The 24,143-nt window shown below is 41.8% G+C and overlaps 1 protein-coding gene across 1 annotated transcript in view; it reads left to right on the top strand.

Moving 5' to 3' along the window:
* Positions 1-23,444, top strand: part of Peak1 (pseudopodium enriched atypical kinase 1) — a 48,708-nt gene extending 25,264 nt beyond the window's left edge. Inside the window, exons 3-4 of the mRNA XM_051197520.1 lie at positions 1,355-2,097; positions 20,938-23,444. Coding sequence (XP_051053477.1) covers positions 1,355-2,097; positions 20,938-22,101 — 1,907 coding nt within the window. The 3' untranslated portion in view covers positions 22,102-23,444. The remainder of the gene's footprint in view (positions 1-1,354; positions 2,098-20,937) is intronic.
* The last annotated feature ends 699 nt before the right edge of the window (positions 23,445-24,143 follow it).

Here is a 24,143-nt window from a genome sequence, read left to right as displayed (position 1 = left end):
ACACAATCCATCTACCTGTACTCTGTATGGTTAAAAGTAGCAAAAGGTATCTACTTCCTAGGACTGTTGTAATAAAGTACCTTAAATAGGTTGCTTAATACAACAAACTTAATTCTTTGACAATTGTGGAGTCTAGGGATTTAAACTTCTGTCCACAAAACACGCTTCTTCTAAGACACTGAGTAGAATCTATTCTTGCATCTGCCTGGCATTTAATGATGGCCATCCGTCTTTAACATTCCTGGTTTAACACTTCAATCACCACATAGTATTCCCTTATTTGTCTTCACATTGTATTTTCTTTTATTAGGATGCCGGCCATATTTGATTAGGACCTACTTTGTCATATTAACAAAGACTCTATTTCCAAATGAGGGCCTATTCACAGATACCAGGGTTTAGGACCACACATAATACAGTCTGTAACCGGCATTCTGCTCTCCCTCCATCTCTTGAGTAGGTGTGTTTTAATAACATGATTAATTTTTGTAGCTTTTCTGGAAGGTTCGTGATGTATTTCTGTGTTTAGAAAAATAGTGTCATGGGCTAAAAAGATGCTTAGTGATTAAGAGCAATGGTCACTCTTCCACAGAACCCAGGTTCAATTCCCAGCACCCATATGGCAGCTCACAACTGTCTGTAACTCCAGTTCCAGGGTATCTGGTACCCTTCTACAGACATACATGCAGGCAAAACACCAATGCAAATGAAATAAAAATAAGTAAACACTTTAAAAATGGAAAAGTAGTGTCTTCTTTCCATTGTGTAAGAAACTGAAAGTATCATTGAACCCTCATGTTTTGCCCTCTAAATGTAAATATTGGATACATTATATGTACATATATGTAATGGCAGGTGCTATATACAAGGTAAAACTGGAATGATATTGCAAGAAACAGAACAGTATTTTGTTGGGCTCTGTAATGGTCCCATTGCTAGTTTCAATTCTGTTTTCAGTAATGATCCCAAGTATTTTCTTGATACACAGATGCTGTCATCTCACTGTCACAATGCAGGGTTTTCTAGTATCTATCCTTTTAGCACTGTTGTGTCATGAATGTTAGTTAGTGTTATTGGGGACAGGACTAGAGAATCTAGATTCCATTTTGAAAAAGGAAAAAAAAAAAAAAAAGGCCATCACCTGTTTAGTGCCACATTTCTGTGACAGAGAAATGCTGAGACATAATTCATATTTGTTGCTTCAGTTGAGCTTTGGATTCATACTTTTGATGTTTACTCCCCAGCATCACATTTTCCCCATGCTTATTCCACTCATCTCTACTTGTTTCAATTATGAAATGAGATTGAAATTATTGAGTAATTCTCTCTTCTTCTTTCTTTAAAAATAATGCAGGACAGTCTAGAGCAGCTATGATACCTCCCAAGCATCCACGGCATCCCAAGGGAGCTTTGGATGATGCCCTTGCCTTTGGAGAAAAGACAGACCAAGAAGTATTGAATGCCTCCCAACCCACACCACCCCCACTGCCAAAGAAAATGATACGAGCCAATACAGAACCAATCTCCAGAGACCTTCAAAAAACCATGGAAAGCAGTCTTTGTGTCATGGCTAATCCCACCTATGATATTGACCCTAACTGGGATGCCAGCAGTGCTGGGTCTTCTGTTAGCTGTGAACTCAAAGGACTGGACATTGAGTCTTATGACTCCTTGGAGAGACCTTTGCACAAAGAGAGACCTGTTCCTTCAGCAGCAAACAGTATCTCCAGCTTAGCCACTCTGAGTGTTAAGGACAGATTTTCCAACAGTATGGAGTCCCTCTCCAGCCGACGTGGTCTCTCCTGTAGACAGGGTCGAAGTATCCAGAAGCCACAGAGACAAGCACTTTACCGAGGACTTGAAAATCGGGAGGAAGTGGTGTGTAAAATCCGAAGCCTTCACACAGATGCCTTGAAGAAACTGGCTGTTAAATGTGAAGACCTCTTCATGGCTGGGCAGAAAGACCAACTCCGCTTTGGAGTGGACAGCTGGTCAGATTTCAGACTGACCAGTGACAAACCGTGCTGTGAAGCTGGAGATGCAGTTTACTATACTGCCTCATATGCAAAAGATCCACTCAATAACTATGCAGTCAAGGTAAGTAAATATTGAAAATCTCACCTTAATCATCTTCCTTGTTTGTTTGTTTGTTTGTTTGTTTTTTGAGACAGAGTATCTCTGTATAGCCCTGTGCTGTCCTAAAACTCATGCTGTAGACCAGGCTGGCCTTGAATTCGCCTCACAGAGATCCACCTGCCTCTGGGAGTGCCGGGATTAAAGGTATACACCACCACCATACAATATTTTTTTCAAACATTCTTTTGGTTTTTTGAGACAGGGTCTCACCATGTAGCTTTGACTGGCCTAGAACTCACTATATAGACCAGGCTGGCCTCAGACTCAGAAATGTCCTGGCATTTTCCTTGTGAGTTTTGGAATTAAAGGTGTGCACCACCATGCCTAGCCTTACCTTAATCTTAGTCAGTACCTTGTTACTGAGGTGGATCCATTCTTCCTTCCCACTTTCTTACCTTCAATTCCTCCATTGTGTGAAAGTGAGTGAGCCTCCTATATTAGCAGATATACTCTAATAAGCAGGTGTATTATAGAAAGGAAAAATAGGGGAAACAGCCATTCTGTGCAAGTCTGGAAGGACTGTGTATTTGTTACTCCTGAGACCATGTACCTGACAAGAAGCTTAAGGGGAGATAGTTAATTTTGACTGACTTTGATACAGTCCATCATGATGGGAAGGCATAGCAGGTATGTTGCTTGGCTGATCACAGAAAGAAGTGAATGCTGATGGTCAGTTAACTTTCTCCCTTTTCATTCAGTCTGGGACCCTAGCTCATAGGACTGTGTTGCTCACATTCAGGGTGAGTCTTTGCTAGCCTTCCTGCAAACACCCTCATAAAAGCAACTTCATGGTCATACCCAGAGGTGTGGTTCCATGATATTTATAAATCCCTTCATGTTGAGAGTGAATGTTAACTAACTCAGACTCCTCTTAAAAGAAGGTTGCTATTGAGCTTTGGCAGTTTGCTGTGGGTTACCTATACAAGCAGGACTGTTGTGTACCCTTTACTCCATGTTTTCATCTTTCTCTCTACCATGTAATAGATCCTTGTTTACCCTCCTCTATGACTTCTCTGCTTCCTGAGAAACACTTTTATAAACAAAGATAACTAATATTTAATGCTCACACTATGCTCACAAGGTCAGAATCCTTTTCTCCATGAGGAAGTTTTTGCTCAGTGAGGTAACTCTCTTGCTTGGGTTAAGTATAGCTATCAGGCCAGCAAAATGACTCATTGAGCAAAGGTACTCGTCAACAGGCCTGATGAATGAGTTTGATGAGTTCAATCCCTGGGATCCAGCTAAGTGGAAGGAGAATGTAGACTCCTGCACTTTGACACACACCCGTTTTGTGCACTTTCCCACCAGCCTGGTCCCACTGCTGCATCAGCCCCAAATAACACACAGAGACACTGTATTAATTCTAAAACTGTTGGCCTGTTACTAGTGTTTCTTATTGGCTAGCTCTGTCTTAAATATTAATTCATTTCTATCAATCTAAATGTTTCCACGTTGTCTTATTTTACCAGAGAAAAGGTCTGGACTTCCTATTCCTCTTGGTCCTACATTTCGACTCCTCTACTACATCTCCCAGAATCCTCTTTGTCTCCTAGACCTGCCTATCTTGCCTTCCTATTTGCCAACAGTGCTTTATTCATTAACCAATAAGAGAAACATATTTATAGAATGACATCTCCCATCATACCCCGATAAATATAATTTTTTAAAACTCAGGTATTTCTGACTGTGTAGCCTACATTTTGTCTATCTTGTTGTTTATTGCTTTTTTTAAATGCATGCCAACTGTTCCAAACAACTCTCTGCTTTGAGAGACACAGACCACTTGACATTTAAGAATTCCTATCTGGTTATACTCACTGTAATACTCACTGTATACTCAACCACAAGTCTTAGAGTATACCAACTATGGAGTGGACTAAGATCTCCAAAAGATTCGTTCTGAGCCTGACTTCACCACTTTGTAGCTTTGTCAGTAATAGCACCTGTCTTTGGGACTTGTGTGCAGCTAAGTGAGCTGCCTTTGCCTTCTTCCCTACATTAAGAGAGTTAAAAATCTTTGGGTCTCAAAGATGGTTTTTCCTCTTCTTTAAGATGTTTAAAATGATAAGCCATGTACAATATGGGACTAAGGTGACCATCAAGTAAGCTAATCCAAATGAAAGCATTTAGAAGCACAAAGGTCAGTATAATCTCTATTCCCACCGACTCCTTTTACAGATTCTATTCATTGGTTCAAAACCAATTAACATATCTAAATGGCTTTTGCATGTTAATTTAGCTTAGAAGACACAGATGGTGTCTTAGTAAATTAATGGACAAAGTAAACAATTGCCTTACCTGCCTATCAAGACATATACATTGGACCAGCTCTTCAGCTGCTGGCTCTCTGCAGTTCCAACACTCCATTGCTGCGTGTTTTGACCCTCTGCTGCACCCCATTTTAAAATTAAACCAGGGGACAAACTGCAGAGAGAAGATATGGACTCAAGTTAATATATTACTGAGTATAAAAGGGCATTTTGAGATTCTGTGTAGCTCTCAATTGCTATTACATCAATTGGAGTTATAGTACCTTATCTATCTTGGGTCTTTATTGCTAGAGATCACCAATGCAGAATGAGTACCTATTTCAGAAAGGGGCATAAAAGTATCTGTTCTTTCAAAACAATTGAGAAGTGGAGCTTGACTAACTTTATGTATTATTGCCACGCAATCTTGTCTCTTTCCTAAATCAATGGTGTTCTATTGATTTCTTTGCTTGTAATAATACAAAAGCAATCTCAAAAGAACAGGTGGCAAGTGATTATATACTGGGAGTTGTTGGCAGGTTTGGGAAAGGGTGCTTTTATACTAAATGCTGAATATAAATGTTTCTTTGAAGGCTTTCTGGGCATTACCAGAAGTACCTAATTGATTATATACAACCTTAAAGGAATAAATTCTAAGAAATCTGCTTTTGCAGAGATGAGCAAAAGAAGCCAACAATTGGCCCGAACAATTCTTTTTACCATTTGTCTTCTTACCATATCCCTTTCCATATTAGTGTAATTTAGAGTAGAACTTATGGCTTAAAATACTGCAACAGGAAGCCAATTTGAAAGGTAAAGGACCATACTCACACATTCACTGTAGTGGTTAACTATTAAATTATTTACTTTAGGTCAACTCTATCAGGCTGCCATAGCAAAATATCATAGATTGGGTGACTTAAATAATAGAATTTGTGTGTATGTGTATGTTGCTGGGAATTGAACTTAGGGTCTTGTGTGTGCTAGGCAAGCCCCCTACTACCAATCGAAATCCCTAGCCCAACAATAGAAATTGATTTGCTCATGTTTCTGAAAGTTGAAAAGTCCAAAGTCAGAATTCTAACTTGGTTATTTTCTAAGAGCTATTCTCTCTGAGTCACTAAGAGAGAACAGATGATCTGGTGTCTTTTTTAAAAAGGACACTGGTCCTGTGGTGTCCCAGGCCCAGCCATGTAACTTATTTAAGTATCTCTTTCTTTGTAGGCTCTATGTGCACATATGCCTCATGGTACTTTAAAGCTTCAGCATGTAAGCTGGAAGGAGGCACAGTTAAGTTCAGAGGATTCCATCCTCCTTTCCTCACTCTCAAACCCATCCTTGTCACAGGCAAATACAGCTCAATCACCTTAAAGTCTTATTCCCAAGGATCTACTCTAAAGTCCTCATATAAAGTCTCATCTACATGTTACCCAAATGAGATACCCAAGTGAGACTTAAGATGCCATTCATCTTAATGCAACATTGTTTTCGTGAACCTGGTAAAGCCAGATGGCTTACTTGTACACAGGCATAGAATAGACATTCCATCCTGAAATATGAGAAATCAGAAAGAGGAAAGATAGGTACAAAAGTCCAAGTCTAGCAAGTCTTAAATGCCCTTAACTCATATGTCTCAAAAAGATACTTTCATTTGATACTCTGTCACTCATATGGTTCCACAAAAAGACACACCCACTCTGTGTCACTATTCATTGTCCCTCTAGCTCTCCAACTCGTTATTTGACACCTAAAAGGAAGCAGCTCTATCCACTAGACCAAAGAACAGCATTGCTATCTCTTTTTAAAGTTTTTAAAAATGTCTAAGAGGTATGTGTGTGTGCCTACATGAGTTTATGAGCACTCAGTGTGTGTGTGTGTGTGTGTGTGTACCTGCAGAAGCCAGAAGGCGGCTTTGGATTCCCTGGAATTGGAGAGTTACAGATGGTTGTGAGCTGGCTAATATGAGTGCTGAGAACCAAAGCCAGGTCCTCTTTAAGAACAGTAATCTTAACCTCTGATCCTTCTCTCCAGCAAAAGGCTTAATCTCTTTAATCACCCCATGGCTTTCTTCCTTTTCATTAAAAAATAATGCATGGGCATCCAAAGAGATCTATGGACCAGGCCTGTAGAATTCAAAATACCTGGTAATCTTTTCATGCCATTCTACTTTCTTCATCCCTTTGGACAAAAATTATGCCCAAACTGGCAGTCTCTGCTAATCTAATATGTTGTCCTTGTTCCTGACTTCTGCTGAGAAGTCTGTGAGCTCTACCCATGACCTCTTTATCAAATGGCTATTTAACCCACACCCTTAGTGTCCTGTAAAGAACAAGCTTTCAATTCGGATGTGGTGGTACACACCCATAATCCTAGCAACAGGTGGCAGAGGCAGGGGAATCAGTTCAAGCCATCTTCAGCTCAACTACATAGAGTTTCTAAGGCCAACCTAAACTACATGAGACCTTGTCTCAAAACAAAAGATTAAGCATCCATGCCTTTTACACGAATAAACCAAACAGCATTCATCTTTCTCCTTTCCTATTGGCCTATAAGCAGGTACTCCTTCAACACCTGACTTGAACATCTCAACTAAAAATACCAACTTTATCTCATACATTCTTTCAACAAACCACTAGAACGCAGTCTAGTCTAATTCTCTGTCACTTTATGACATGGGTCACCTTTCTAGTAGTGTCTAATAACGTGTTTTTCATTTCCATCAGAGAGCCCACCGTCATCATCTCCTTCAACATCTGTATTTGCCCTAGCTGTCAGTTCATGCTTATCCAGGCTTTTTCTAACATGCATCTCTAAATGCTTTTAGTGTCTACCTAGTCCTAAGGCTGTTTCTAGAACATTCTTAACTATTGTTGAATGGCACCCCCACAGTTTTAGTTTACTTAAGCTGATAGAAAAACTGTTATAGAATCCATAGCTTAACAGAAATTTACTTATTTTCTCCGAACTCTGGAGTCTGGAAAACCTAAGGGCAGGGTTGTGGCTGACTTGGTTTCTGGTGAAGACTTTCACTGGCTTTGTAGACAGCCGTCTTTTCAGTGCAGCCTGACATCACAGAGAAAGCAGGTGAACCTTCAGGTGTCTCTTTACCACAAGGACATTAATGACATCATATCAGGCTCCTACTCATAACTTGTTTAAACTTAATTACCTCCTTATTGCCCTTATCTACATTTGCAGTCATATTGGCATTAGGCTTCAACACAGGAATTCAAGGAGACAGCTCAATCCATAGCAGGTGTCAATGTTGGTCTTTGTTGTAAAATGAGTGGTTTTAATTTGGAACCTTTACTGGATTTGAAGGTTTTCCTATCTCATTAATTCTAAATTTTCTTCATCATGAATAGTTTTGTTTGTATTGACCTTAGACTAAAAGTTTAATATAGTGTAATATAGCATAAAGAGCGTTAGAGTCATCGTAGCCCACATTCTGAAATTTATCTCCATTGTTAAACAGGTCAAGGAACTTTTCTGGTTTTTACGTCAGCAGATGCTGGCTGCCATTCATACTCATAAAATTGTTATAATGCACATGGCTATGTAGTGAAACTTCTTTAATAAACTGTAGAGTGCATTTAGATACAATGAGACAATTTATTGTTGTTAACAATACTGGGAAAGTAGTCCACATTTTATAGGTTACTCATTATTATTCTTTAATATTGGACTTTAGCCTAAGCATATTTAGATAGGGTCTATACTTAGATATTTTCTTTCTCATTACTTCAAAGATATGAGCATCTTTTTTCTCTTAAGATTATAGAAGAATGTTACAAAATGTAGCAAACTCATGAATTCCAGTTATGCCGAAATTAGAAACAAAGTAAGTTCCTGATATTAAGAAAATAGTTTAATAAATGAGGGCACATTGTCCCAGTTAAATTTTTGTAACCATTAAAAGTGGTAACTATAAAGACTATATAAGATGAAAAATATTTATTGCAAAGTGTCATAGGTCTAAAATGACCTATTGAATAATAATATACAGTTAAATCCTATGTGGGAGTGATGGCCATTATAGGTGATTTTGATTTTGTTAAAAGATTATATCATGATATATTCAGTGGCAGGGGGTAGGGCAGACTAGCATTTTTGGTTGTAGATCATTAGTTGAGTTTCCTAAAGGCACAGATACCCTTAGGTATCCTTGGTTACTCATTTCTGTAGTCTTAGCCTCTAACACAAATTATGAACAGCTCCTACTTCTTGTTCCTAGACTTTTGCACATGCTGCTTCTTCTATCTGCATGCCCTTCTCCTGAGAGCTAATATAATTCAATGAGGAATTTCAGTCTTCTGATCTACAGATGACCTATTCCATAACTACCTGAGGGATCCTCATTAACAACCATTTCCTTGGTCCTATCTATTCCTTACCTACAGAATCGGAACTGCCAGCAATGAACTCTGGGAAACCATATTTGTAGCAGCATCCCCCACAGTGGTTTTCATATAGAATTTTTGAAACCTTTTGACAAAGAGGTTATGAATTAGGCTTTAAAGTCAGAAAAACTGGGTTTAATTTATGGTTTAGTTACATATTGGCTGTGAAGTTTTAGCCCTTGTATGTGCCTTTTATAAGTCTAGTATCTCTCTGTAAAGTAGAAAACAGTTTATTCTTTTTGGTTGGTTGGTTGGTTGGTTGGTTGGTTGGTTGGTTGGTTGGTTGGTTGGTTGGTTGGTTTTTTTTAAGACAGGGTTTGTGTATTCCTGGCTGTCCTGGAACTCACTCTGTAGACCAGGCTGGCTTTGAACTCACAAAGATCTATCTACCTCTGCCTCCCAAGTGCTTGGATTAAAGGTGTACACCACCACTCCCAGCCATAGTTTATTCTTAAATCTTGAATTAATTGCTTTCCTTGTCACTTTAGCCAAGCATCTAACAAGAAACACCTTAAGATAGAGAGGACTTACTTTGACTCATGTCTGAGATTTCAGACTTTCATGGAGGGAAGACATTATGGCTGGAACATTTTGTGGCTGTGGTGGCAAAAATATGATGCTACTTGCTCATGCTTCATTGGACCAGCAATGAAACAGAGAGAAATAGACTATGGCTAGAAACAGGACTGGGCTGTTATCCTCAAGGCCCACCCTCTAGTAACCCACTTCCTCCCATGAAGCCCACATACTAAATGTTCTTCAACTTCCCAAACAGCACCAGAGTGCCAGTGCAAAGTGCTGAGTTTCTCTGTTCATCTCCTTAGCAGTGAGAGCTGCTCTCTTCCCAAGCTCCTTCCCTTCCCGCAGCTCTAACCATTTTCAGCCAGTGACAAATATACCAAGTCATAGCCTCTATGCTATGCTATTTTGAAATTTCCAATCAAATTGGCTTTCATTACTTTAGGCATCTTTATAAATCCCTTGTTCTCCTCTGAAACTTATTGAGCCTGGCCATATTTCTGTTGACATTCTGGTCTCCTGAACTCCCAACCAGACTAACCCACTAAACTCTATACCTGCCTTACCTATTGACCTCTGCTACAGAATCCTGGATTTCTGTAGCCTGCAGCTCCAAAGTTCCACATTCTTCCCAGACCTGTTCCTAAGGACTAAGAGGTATCTGGTCAGGTTCCTCACAGCAGCTTCTCCACTTTTATTTTTTCATCAATTACTATTTTCCACTGTTATAACCAACTTTAAAGGGAAAAGAATTTATTTTGGCTCGCAGTTTGAGGACATAACAGCCCATCATGGTGGGAAGGCATAACAACAGGAGTGGCTTGCAACAGTGGTAGCAAGAATGTGAGGCTGCTTGCTCATATCCTGTTAGATTAACAAACAGAAAGCAACTAGAACCCAAACCAGGGCTGGACTATAAACCCTCAATATCTTCCACACAGTGACCCACTTCCTCCACTGAGGCTCCATCTCCTAATAGTTCTGCAGCTTCCCAAACAGCTGCAGTAGCTGAGGGCTCCATGTTTGAATACATGAGCCCACGGGGGCATGTCACAGTCAAACCATCATAAAGCCATTGATGGGAATGGTGGCAGATGCCTGTAGTTCCAGCACTTGAAAAGCTGAAGCAGGAAGATACTGGGTTTTAGGCCAGCCTAGACTATACAACTAGACCCTGTCTTAAGAAAGAAACTACAGGACTTAATATGTACATAATATTATCATGCTAAACTGTCCAAATAAAGCAGTAATTCCATTACACAATGAACAAACATGAATGTGTCTCTTAACCACCATTAGTTTTGACATCTACTGCAAGAATCATGGCTTTTTAATTCTTATATGTTTAGAACCTAGTACAATATATAATAATGGGCATTTGATAAGTATTTCATGACCATTCAAAAAAATGATGTAGAATGTTGTGATAATCTGTGGATTTACAGCAATACATGTGCACAAAACAAAATCCTTGCCCTCCCAGAGCTTATAATACCGTGAGGAAGACAAAGCATAAATAACCCCTAAATAAGACATTATAAAGAAGGTTCAAACATAGGGGTTAATACAAAATTAATGATTTAGGAAGAAAATCATAGTGGAGGAGACCTAAGAGACTAAAAGCAGGGAAGTCACTGTTATGTTTTTGTAATTGTCCGGGTAATTGTGAGTTCATTAATGCTGCAGCCGGACAGGGAAAAAGAAAGAGCTTGTGGTTGGTTCAGAGCTGAGGTAGGTGTGAGCCATGGATAGATAGATAGTGCTTGATGTAAGATGAAGGCAGCAGTCATAAATTTCTAGGTAGGACAACCCCAAAAGGATGGCAGTGCCATTAAATGAAATATGAATCAGAAAGATGAGATGTCTGTGAAGCATGCAAATGACAGCCAAGTTAGACTCTGGAGCTTGGGACTCATAAGAAATGTGAAGCCCAGGAAGATGGTTTACTCATCCCCAGAATCTTGATTTAGTTTGAAATAATTGGGATGTATGAGATTGTGAGTAGAAGAGTGCAGTGTGAGAAAAGGCATACACATAGAAGTGACTGAAAGCAGGAGCAATTGGAACAGTATTCACCAGAGGCAAAGTCCCACAGGCCGACCTTGAGCCTATCTCAAGACAAGAGTTCAGTCTCTGGTAATGGCAGTGGGGGTAGGGTAGAGATACCCCCACTTGCCCCTTATTCCTCACTGTCTACAGCACTCAGGAGAGCCTCCTCACCTCATCTGGGCACCATAGTGTTGACCCTGCTGGTGAGGGTACAGAGCCTGCCCTGAGGTCGTGAGAGTAGGAAAGCTGGCCCTACACCTCTTGTCTGCCAAGTAGTGGTAAGGGAGAGGAAAAGGTGTCCTCCTTGCCACCTGTGGCAGACAAGAGAACTGACCATGCCCCTCACTAGATACAGAACTAGGGAAAATGGGCCCTGCACCTCACCAGGGCAACATAGTAGAGGTGACCCTGTAGTTGGAGGTGTGGGAGAGCCGACCCTGAGAATGTAAGTGTGAGAGACTGAGCCCTGCCCCTCACCTACCATATGGTGGTGTGGGCAAAAGAGAGAAGCTCCCCCCCCCCATGCCTCTCGAGGCCTGCGGTTGGTGGGAGAGCCATCCCTTAGGTCACTAGAAGGAGAAAGCTGGCCCTGCCTCTCACCAGCTACAGCACTAGGCAGAGTGGCCCCTACACCCCAACTAGGCAATACAGTAAAACTAGCCCTGGTACAGGTGTGGGCAAGCCAACCCTAAGGATATGAGAGCAAGGGAATTGGCCCTGCCCCTTGCTACTTACTACATAGGGTGAGCTGGCTAGGGCAGTGCTAGAGAGCCCACCCTGGTGTTGAGGATGAAGGAGAGTTGGCAGGCTGTGAACCCAGCAACCACCCAGACTCAGAGACCCAGAATCAGAGCTATGAATTGGCCCTTCCCATCATCCACCCCAGCTGTGATCTGCTGGAGCACATGAAGGGGCTGGTCTTACAGACCCAAAGTTACAGGATCTCCATGACAGAAGACAACAGGATATCCAAGAGGAGCCCCAGTAAGTGCCCAGTATGATGATGTAGCAAAAACCAGAGCCTTAACCAAACCAAGAACTCAATGCAATGAACACTTGAAGGTAACAATACATGGACTAAAGGGCTGTATGACTCACCATACTACAGCTTTTACAATGAGATTTTTCTTTTCTTGCCCTTCTATTTTCTTTTAAATTTTGTCTTGTTTTGTCCTGGGGGTGGGGGGAGTTGCAAGGGAAAAGGGAAGATGGTAAGGGACTGAGAGATGAGTGGGATCCAGAAGCATGATGTGAAATCCACAAAGAATCAGTAAAAAGTTAAACTATGGGGGGGAAAAAAAAAAGAAAATACAATGAGTAATAATGGTAATGAATATCAACACAGAAACTAGTGGCTTAAGAAATAGGGAGGCGGTGAATATAGTCAACTTTTACCTAAGTGTCTTAGTAAAAGAAAACAAAATCTATCCCCGCACGATCAGTTACCTTCAGCTCCCATTTCTTCCCCATCCGTGTTTTCTCTTACTCTCACCTTGGCAGACTACCACCCAGCAGACCAGACTGTCTGGGTGAGCTATTCACATTGGCTGGACTCCAGCCCACTTCTCTGATCTCTAAATAAAACTAACCATAAAATTAAACTTGAACTAAACCCCCCTGCTATCCAAGTAAAAATCCCCATTGTCTGGTAGCCACTAACCAAACGTCCTAGTAGACTAAAGGCAGTTTACAACAAGGGCTTTTACCATCCTTTACTAAAGGAAACTAAGGCCATAAAGGATGGTCAGTGTTGTAGAAACACCAGTTTCATGGCAGACACCCTGACTCCTAAGCAGACCTTCTCTGTTATACTTGAGTCAGGAAGCTAACTTTCTTTGGAATGCCTTTTGCTTAGAAGAGATGGGGTAGATACCAGGTAGACTATTGCTTGGCCTCATTAAGATTTTTTTTCTCATTTATCTTATGAGATAATCTTTGAACAAATGCTTCCATGAAAGACTATGCTAAATTTGGATGAAGTTACCTTCAAGAAGATGGCCAATGTTTCACATATATAAAAGTGCAACTAACTTTCTGAAAGTTTTCCTTCAGCAATCCAATGTTGAGATGATGGGTGTCTTCTCTTTTGATAGTGCAAGTCCTTGTTCTCAAGGCTGGGCAATACAAAGCTCAGTAGACAAGGGGACTTTCCTCTTTCCCCCGGCGGCCAACTTGCCTTTCACCTCCACCACAGCCTTGTTAAAGGCTTGCAATAAAATTGAGGTGAATTGTGGAGACCAGCGACTTTTATTGCACTTTTTACTCAAATCCCAATTTGTCTTATTTGGAGATGCTGAGAAAGCAAGACACTAAATGAAAAAGCATTAAGGGGAATAGCTGTTATCAGTAGGAATTTACAATGAGTTCATACTATCTACATGGGCAGTTAATTACTAGCTTCAGTAGTAAGGAAAAAAATCTAGATGGGAAACCATTCCCACTTTCATAATTCAACAGGAATATGTCCAACATTGAAACATTACCGGAAGTGGGTGATTGGTGGCCAGGTACACATACACAGCCAGCCATTCTAGGTTACTGTCCACTTCGTTTCATGGCTCTGTGCATTTAGACATGTCAGAGGCTCAGTTGGGAACTTGCTTAGCAAAAAAGAGGTTTGGGATCATATGAACCTGCAGTCAAAATAAATTGCCTAATGTGAAGAAAGTCAGAGCTTTAATATTAATGAGGTGAGAGAACATAGCGGGAATTACAAGTTTGGGTTCACATTAGTTGAGTTCCTAATCTGAGTCCTAAGCTCTAAGTCACAAATCAAATGGTGAAGCCTTACACAGTTACCTCCTCAAATATCTCCTCTATGTTCCAAATGAGTTTCTTAGCCATGTGAACATTTTTATAGTAATTTAAGCATTAAAATAACAGGCCAACCTGACAAGTCTCATAGCAGGTTTCTACACTGTGAAGCCCTGGTACTTTTGACCCAGACAGCAGTTCATATATTAAACATTCCGTCTATTTTAAATGTTGTTGTAACAGCATTGCCTAGAGGGGCCAGGCAGAGAGGTCTTACCTCTGTAGCTAGAAGTAAAGGACACTCCTCAGCAGGTCAAGGAATTAATGTCAAGCAGTAATTGACCTATATACTTACAGTATCAAATACTGGGTATTATTTAGAATTTGAGGCTTTCATTCTACACACTCTGATTTGCAGTAGCACTTTTGTGTTCTGCAACAGAACAGCACAGATGGAATAATGTGTGTGATCTTCAGTGTTTCTCATTTTTGTCCCTCTACAATTTATTCCCTACAATATCCATCTCACTTAAGGCTCACTGAGGCACTGTAAAAAGGCATAGTATGAGAAGGAAATGAGATTCCCTGCTGATAAAGTGGAAGTAGGCTGAAGGCACAGTGGGCCCATAATGGAAAAATAAAAGCTAATGTAGGCTATTTTGGGAAGAGTCCTGCATTTTGTAATTATTACTTTCTTTGGGAGAAAGAATAGAAAAGTGAGTAGAATGATGAAGAACCTTGTTGTTTTGTGTAGTTTTGCTCATACAAAGTCAGGGAGCCTCTGGGGCAGACTCCACTCAGCAGACAGCCCTCATTGATCCGGTTTGACTCGATTGTGTAGTCTGGTCATTCATGAGTGTTGATTACTTAGTTTGTCTGCTGTTACCCCTTCCCCATTACTCTGCCAACTTCCATCTGTTTCCTAAAAGCTGTTCATGTACTGTAGCTGCTCTGAGCAAATAAGCCTTATAATCATATTGGACTCAATGTAGCTTTTTCTTGGTGTTTTGTATAGGTAAATTGAACATGCACTATGTGCCTTATTCTCTGCTAGGCCCTGAGGTACAAATGTCTGTTCTTAAAGTAGATCAAAAAATGATCTAACTATGGTAAGAGATGTCCAGATGCAGGAGCGGTTTAGAGTTTAGCACTTCATCTTTATCAGAAGTAACACCTGAGAAGGGCTTTGACATGTAAGGCATGAAAATGGGCCTTGGACAGAAAGGGTACTACAAGAGTGGAAGACTGGCTACAGACAGAGCAACATGGTAAGAAAAATTGGAAAAGAGGTGGGAAATACAATTGTAAAGAGACTGCTGAGGTATCTAAATAGGTGGTGATGCCAGATTTTTTTTTTTTTTTTTTTTTTTAAAGCTGGCTCTGCTCCCATCAGAGAAGCAAGGAGCCCCATTGGAAAACCTTTGTGGTGTTCTAGGAAGGTGGTAATGATAACAATAGAGATGAAGGAAGGATCGTTTGAAGGATATTTAGGAATAAAATGAATAGGAGTTGTAAATCAGTTGGGCATAGGGAGTAAACGTAGAAGTCCAGAGTGAACCTGATGCTGGAAAGTGAGGAACTGAGCCTGATAGTGGCACCATCCACCAGGGACAGACTAGAGAGTGCAGGGGAAGAAGCGGGTGTCGGTTGTGCCAGACAGTAGGAATTCACAGGTTATTATCCAGTGTTGACAGTGTAAGATTCTGAGAGGTAAATGTGGGTTACAGTGCAGGTGCCAGAGCAGTAGCATGTGCACTGGTGGTTCAAGCGACCCTTGGGACAGAGTCAAGAGATAATAGCAAGTGACCAACTCCATCATACTCATACCATCCCCTACCCCCTGTCTCTTCTGTCTTCTCTTTAATTGAGTATCTATCTGTCTCCAAAAGGGCAGCAAGTTGTAGGTCTTCTTTTCAGGTCCCAGACAGTGAGGGCATTCTGGAGGGTCAGTAAGGATAGACACGTGCTGTCTTTTCATTCCCTGCTGCTTATAATGTGGCTGTGCATCACAGCCCCCCACAGTCTACTTTATAAAAGTTAGCTGTCTAGGTTGACATTCTTATTACAAACATAAATGCTTTATAATGACAAACTTGCCTCAAAGGTATGCAGAGCAGTTGCCATGAGCAACACATAAAATGAGCCCCTGAACTGAAATGAATGTTTGGAATCTTTTCAGATTGTGTGTGAGGAACCATTGTCCAGCTTCGATTTCCTGCTGAGACCAGGCCATGTCTGTGTTGCATGCTTGACCCTGGTCTAAGAAAGTCTTGAGAGAGGATAATTTGACCCTGATTCTGGTTTTGTGTTTGGTTTTTCCATTTTCCGGCTGACAACTTGTCAGTGGTTAAAATGTCCCCATCCCTGTATTTGGAAATTTTGTCAGATTGCTTCAGGATGCTGCAGTGACATGCTGTAAAATCATCAGACTTATCTCAGTTGATAGCAACCAGATATTTCTCTGCCTCCCCTCCTCCCTGTGTATTTTATCAAACATATACCCATTTCCCCTTCAAGCCCCAATTGTTATACCAGCACATTATTCACACTGGGGTCAAGGGTCATGTATAGACCAAGCTAGCTGTCCTTTTTGGGGTTCCTGACCCCTCTGGAGAGTTCTCAAGCAGGTGTGCCCTGTGAGCTGGTGAGCGGGAAGCCCCTGTGCTATGCTCTTCTCATCAGGTGGTTGTTACATGAGCTCAGCATCACTACCCCTGATGGATCAACAGCAGGCAGGCAGGCAGGCAGGCAGGCAGGCAGGCAGGCAGACAGACAGACAGACAGACAGACAAGCAGACCATACTCTGTACCTATATGAGCCACCCTTCAGCAGCTGGATTGTGCTCTGCTGTGGTGTACAGAGGTGTGGTGTGCAGAGGTGCCTGGATGTTGATATTTCAGCTCCCTCTAGTGTCTCTGGAGTGCAGCCACTCAGCTTTTCTTCCGTTGCAGAAAATGCAGACAACCATAGAATCACCCAAAACTGGCAGCACTTTAAGTGTTCTTTCCCACCGAGTTTTCTCTTGCGGGGAATGTGAACTTTTCCTGAAGGTAGGATAGCATCCTCATTCTGCTTCTGCTGTGTTTTCATTTCAGAACTTGGGGGACAGTACTGGGATCCCTGTGGGAATAATTCTTCTGAGAACTTTCTTGAGATCCCCCTATTCATCATGTGCCCTATTAGAAGGAAATACTGAATTCTGCTCAAAAGAAATAAATGAAAATGAGGAACTGAAAGGTTTACTTAAGACAATGAGTAGAGAAAATACTGGATAGAGGAATTTAAAAACAAACAAACCAGTGGCAGTAAGAACTTCTATAAAGAGTAGTTTGTTCTCCAAAATAACTTTTGAACTAGAAATTTATCATCTGAAGTCAGACCATTTTGAGGTATTTTTTTAATCTAAGGGAGTCAAGTTATTAATATTTGAAAAATGGCTGCTATGTAGTACATAGAATAATATAATATTCCTGCCTAAATTAACATCATTGCAGCCTCCATAATAAAGATTTATGAGCTACCTATCATGTGAAATCCTATTATGGAAATCTCCATAAGTCTATGTTCGGGTTGTAACTGGTTTCATGGTTATAAACCAATTAAAAATCCAGTACCTTTCCTCTCTTTTACGCCCCATTCTTCTCTCATTTTCATTTGCCCTTAAACTAGATTGACCCATTATTCCCCAGCCTGTCTGTGTGCTGCTGCAACTGCCCATGTTGCTCTCTGGGCAGGCCATTTTCCTCCCAAGCGTCCAAAGTAGTGGGACAATTTATCATGACTACTTTGCAAGTCACTCTGATCCTTTATCTCAGGTTGATCTGTGAAGCTAAACATAAATTCTAGTTGTAGAATCCATGTCCTTATCTACTTCCAAAACTTTGGAAGACCTTATAAAAAACGTCTGACTACAGAGAAAATTAGAATATCACAGTTAAGCTATCTCCTCTACTTCTGATGTTGAATTACCAGATGATGAGGTTTGTTTTTCAGTGTAACTTAGCATAGAAAAAAGTAAAAACTTGATTGAACCATTTTCTCTTAGAAGTAAGTTGGCTTCCTAAGACTAGAATGTAGTATGTGGCATAAATGGTGGTGACCTTAGCTGGTAGCTATACTTGGGAACCTAAGAAGGAAGGATTACTCCAAGTTTGAGGCTAGCCTGGGCTCTATAGTGAGTTCCTGGCCAGACCAGACTTTTCATGGGACACTAGCTTAAGATAACAAGAAAACCTTTACCAGTCATTTATTAGCTCTCCTCCATCAGACTAGTAGTCAGAGAGCCCCACTGCTGTGGCAGGTAGTTCTCAGAACCTAGAGGAAAGAAGGGGTGGGTAGGGATGGAGGGGGGACATGAACACTCTCACACATCAGAAGAACAGTATCTTTTATTATTTATTTATTTATTTTGCATTGTCCTCTTTTAAAAAAACATGAAGATTCTGTAGGGTTCATCCTTTTTTAACATCCCCAAGTGATCTGATTGGTTAGCATTACATATTTTAGCCATGTATAGATTATTTCCTTGATATACTTTCTTTTTAAGTAAAATGGATAAAATACAATTTTTTAACCTTGCTTTTTTTCCATATCACTGTACCAAACTGACAGTATCCGCTCAGTAAGAGCACATTCTACTGGGAGTCTATGATATCTGAGGTGTGTGGTGTATGCTGTTGTGGTCTGTGAACTACTGGTAGACTGCATCTCCACTGTCAGCCTTTCCAAACCCATTGGGTTATTTCATTTGTTTATTGCTTTTATAGTCCTTTGAGATCAGAGCTTCCTTCTTGAGTAATGCCTACTTTATAGAATTCCTTCTGAGAAGTCTTAACTGCCTGGTGTTAATATAAAATCAGGCCAGTTAGAAGAAAGCATTTTTAGTGAAGCTGGTCTAGCACAAGACCCTGGATTCGATCCCCAGTATTATGGGATGGGTGAAGGTGGGAAATGAGAAAGAACCAGGCTAGAAATTTCTACAGGAGGTAAGTGAAAATTGATTTTGCTGTTTGTTATTGTCTTCTGGCTAGGTGGAGGGTAGAGAAAAACACATTTTGGCATTACAACACACTCAGCTCTGTACACTGCTAACATGTATCTGGACCATATCCTTTCCTTTTCAGAAAAACATAAACTGGACATGCATCAATTTTTGGTGATAAAAACATTCAAAATCCTTCCTTCTGGCTTTTTTGAAATTAAATTGTATTTTATCTATAATCACCATACTCTACAATGTAAACATCTGAATTCATGCCTCCAACCTGTTTGTATCTGTTGCCTGGCCTTCCTCGCTCCTCTGGCAGCCACTGTTTCACTCCCAGCTTCTGAGGCCATCCTTTAGGGTACATATTTGACTGAAATCATACTGTGGTTTATATGAGCCTGGCTTCTCTTACTTAGCAAATGATCTCTATTTACATCTGTGTTAACCACAAATGACAGAATGTCATTATTTTTTATGTATTTAGGCCATAGATATTTTGTTTATCCAGTCAGCAATAACTATAATTTCCATTTCTTGCCTGTCAATAGTGAACATTGGAATGCAAATGTCCCTTCTTCAACAGTACTATTTCCATTTCCTGTGGTTATGCAGTGAGCTTGCTAGGTCATATGGTGGCTCTAATTTTCATTATTTGAGGCTACTCTCTGTTGTGCTGCACAAGGCTGTGCCCCTCTATTCCCACTAACAGTGTGCATGAGGTTCCTTTTCTGCATACTTTCACCAGCACTTTTCTTTTTGTGACAGCTCTTTTTTTTTTTTTTTTTTTTTTTTTTTTTGGTGGTTTGTTTTCTCTACTTTTTTAATTATGTATATGTGGGGGGGGGGTGAAGTGTGTACATGTAAGTGTAAGCACCCTCAGAGTCCAGAGGCATCTGATCGTCCTGGAGCTGAAGTTACAGGTGGTTGTGATCTTCATGGCATGGGTGCTGGGAACAGAACTCAGGTCCCTCTACAAGAGCAGTTAGTTCTTAACTGGTGAGCCATCTCTCCGGCTCCAGTAACAGCCATTGTAATGGGAGTCAGGTAATATGGTATTGATTTGCCTTTCCTTGTAGTTGTGTGTGTCCATCCATCCCACTGTATGCCTTATGCTAATTATTTTTAATTGGATTATTTGAGTTTTAGTTATTTTTTATTGTTAGGGTTTTTTGGTTGGTTGGTTTGTATTATTTTTTCATTTTGAATTTCTTATATATTCTGAATATTGACCTCTTATCAGATGTATAGTTTCAAATATATTACCCATTGTTAACTCTTTAGTCTATTGACTGTTTACTCTTTTGTACACATTTTTTTTTTTTTAGTTTGATGTAATCTCATTTGTCTATTTATGCTTTTGTTGCCGATCCCTTTAGAATATCTCTTTGGAGTCTTGTACACAATTTATTTTTTTCTCATTCCAACATCCTGAAGCCTTTCCCCTGCTTTCCCCTGCTGGTTCTATAACCTCAGGTCTTGAGGTCATCTTTCTTGTGTGTGTGTGAGTGTGTGTGTGTGTGTGTGTGTGTGTGTGTGTGTGTGTGTGTGTGTGTGCATGCAATCTCCCAGCACCATGGTTGAAACCCTCGACTGTTTAGAAGGGCTGGTGTGAACACTAGAAGTGGTACACATAAAGCACTGTGCACAACCTTGAATGTAGGGTCCATGGGAAAGTGTTGCTACCAGCAGTGACCACTCAGCATAGGGCTGGCTGCCAAAACCCTGAAGACTTCACTATGTGACTGTTTATTCTTAATGAGCCACCCTCCAGTTAACCATCCTCAGCATATCCTGAGTCTGTTATGGAAGGGAGTTTAAGTCACGATTCTTGCTCTCTTTCAGATCTGTAAGAGCAAAGCTCAGGAATCTCAGCAGTATTACCATAGCTTGGCTGTCCGGCAGAGTCTGGCTGTGCATTTTAACATCCAGCAGGACTGTGGCCATTTCCTTGCTGAAGTCCCTAATCGTCTGCTTCCCTGGGAGGATCCTGATGCTCCTGAAAAGGCAGAGGATGAAACTGAAAACAGTGAGGGCGAGGTGAAAGCAGAAACTGCCGAGGGAAATCCCCAGCCATGCTCTGAAACAGAGTCGTCCCAGAAAGAGAACCAACATGTCACGAATAGGAAGCAGAGAAGCCATGTTGTAGTCATCACCAGAGAGGTTCCCCATCTCACTGTGGCTGACTTTGTGCGCGATTCCTTGGCCCATCATGGCAAGAGCCCTGACTTGTATGAGAGGCAAGTGTGTCTGCTGCTCTTACAGCTGTGCTCTGGCCTTGAGCATCTCAAGCCCTACCATGTCACTCACTGCGATCTGCGCCTGGAAAACTTGTTGCTTGTCCAGCACCAGCCTGGGGGAGCTGCCCAGGGCCCTTTGCCTACAGACACTTGCCCCACCTCAGCTTATCCCACAAGGCTCATTGTGAGCAACTTCTCTCAGGCCAAGCAGAAGAGCCATCTGGTGGATCCCCAGATCCTCCGAGACCAGTCCCGCCTTGCCCCAGAGATTATCACAGCTACCCAGTATAAAAAGTGTGATGAATTCCAGACAGGCATCCTCATCTATGAGATGCTGCACCTGCCCAATCCTTTTGATGAGAACCCAGAGCTGAAAGAGAAGGAGTACACACGCACAGATCTGCCTCGAATCCCTCTCCGCTCCCCATACTCTTGGGGCCTGCAGCAGCTTGCTAGCTGCCTCCTAAATCCCAACCCTTCTGAGCGTATCCTCATTTCTGACGCCAAAGGCATCCTTCAGTGTCTGCTCTGGGGTCCCCGTGAAGATCTCTTCCAAAGCTTCACCACCTCTACAACCCTAGTACAGAAGAACGCCTTGCTCCAAAACTGGTTGGACATCAAGCGCACACTGCTGATGATCAAGTTTGCTGAGAAGTCCCTGGACAGAGAGGGGGGAATCAGCCTTGAGGATTGGCTTTGTGCTCAATATCTGGCTTTTGCCACTACAGACTCCCTGAGTTATATTGTAAAAATCCTGCAACACCGTTAATGTGGCCTGGGCATTGTTCTTATTATTAAATATTTCCACCTTCTTCATGTTGCCCTCATGTCCCTGTCCTAGTACTCACTCAGAATTCAAGGAAAGGAGAGAGGCTAACTTGCCATCCTTGACCACAAGCAGAGAGGGCCATTCAGCAAGGTCATCCACAGCTTTGCACAGTGAGAAGCCGAATGTCTCCTTACTGTACAGAAATTCACCTGCACAACTGTGCAATCACCTTCCCTTGGAACATTTGTCATCTGAATAGCCCCACAAGTACGGGGTCAAAAGTGAAATGCGCATTCATGAAGGACCAGCTCCGGTGGAGTGAACTTAGTAAGCTGTGTCCACCGCTTCCATAACTCTGACGTGTGCCTCTCCTAACTAGCTAGCAGTCACGTCATCCAGCAATGCCCTCACAGCAGCTTTGTCTTCCTTTAGAGTATCAATAACTGCCTCTTTCCCAGGAGGCCATTTTGCTTCTCAGCTCAGTTTCAGTCACTGGCGACTAGCCTTAGTTCTGGTGTAAAGTGAAAGGAGGGGAGAGATTCCTGTCTGGGTCACAGGTCATCCATCTCCATGTCTGTCCTCAGTAAATGTACCCTGCGCAGAGCAACCTGACAGCCGTACCCCACTGCCACTGCTTGGCTGTCCTCCGCCTTTACTCTGTTCCAGCCTGCTGAAGTGTGGGTTTGTCATCTGCTTTTTGTGGCCCATTACAGAGCTGACCAAAGGTGGTGTGACCAATGCCTCAGCAGGATGGAATGCAGTTCAGAGTTTATGAATAGTTGGCAGGACATGAGGAAATAATGTCCTTGTGTGTGCAATTCTCCAGGGGCCCTCAGGGAACATACTTTAAAGTACTGTTCTTTGATCACTGTCAGACCGATCAGCAGGGCAGCCAGGACTGGTGATGCCTGAGTCGGTTTTCCCCAGAAGCAGGAATTGGTCAACTCCCTTCCATAAGTAGCCAGTATTAACTGCCCTGCCAAATGCTGTAGACAATAGCTCTGAATGAAATGGCTGTCCACTTAGCATTAACATCACCTTAGAAAGCACCTCAGAGCTGGCTAGTGGAATGGCCAGAAGACAAGGGAGGAAGGGAAGGCCACTAAGACGGCTGACCTGCTCCTAACAATGCCAGCCTCTTCCAGAAAGACTGCCTCCCAGAGTGCGTGGCACATTGCTCCTAAGACTTTGCAGTGGCCCTGGAGCTCAGCTCACAAGAAGGCCGATGGCTGCAGTGGATAGCTGAGAGCTCTTCCCGTGGGACCTGTGCTCTCCCATGAATTATGTGCAATTTTTGTATGTATTTTTAATCTGTATATTACAGTGTTTATGTTTCAACTTTACCTGAGTGAGGACTACGGAAACCTTCCTTCCCATGGCACATACTTGCGCTAAGAAGCAAGTGTTCTTTCCACCTGTGTGTGTATGTATGCTCATGCACTTGTTTTATTCAAAACTGTGAGTATCTGTTTACTTCAACCTTGAAATCCCAAGAGTCACTTGAATGGTAAGTGTGTACACATGTGTGCCTGTGTGTACACACATGCTGGAGATAGGGGCCAGGCCTCCAGGGAAGCAACCTGTGGCAGTTGACAGACATGTTCTCTGTACCCTACCGGTGAGGAACCCCGGGGAGCCCTCATCCGCCAGCACAGAGTTGTCTTAAAGCCAGGACTGATCATGCAGTATTACTTGGGTGGCACCTTAGTGGCCTTGGAAATTTCTAGATTTAACATTTTTAACAGCCTTTCATGTGATTCACCCTTATCAAACAGGATCGGAAAAGGTGAATGTATTTTATTATGCATTTTTAAAGAGAATAATATGTGTGAGGCTACATATGGAGGATGGCCTTGTGTTCCTGGCTAGCACTCCAAACTCCCAGGAAAAAGGGCTAGTTGGCTCACGGAGAGTCTTGTCTCTTCTAGGTAGCATGACTGTGGAGTGGGCAGCCATGAGTCATGGCTGCATCATGCCTTGCAGGCTGGGGTTTGATTCATCTTACATAGCCCGTGTGCACATAACTCCCCGCCTAATTATGC

Source organism: Phodopus roborovskii, unplaced genomic scaffold, assembly GCF_943737965.1.
Source record: "Phodopus roborovskii unplaced genomic scaffold, PHOROB, whole genome shotgun sequence".
In the NCBI taxonomy this organism is placed as follows: domain Eukaryota; kingdom Metazoa; phylum Chordata; class Mammalia; order Rodentia; family Cricetidae; genus Phodopus; species Phodopus roborovskii.
The sequence above is the reverse complement of the archived record's forward strand: the minus strand, read 5'-3'. Positions and strand labels throughout refer to the sequence as shown.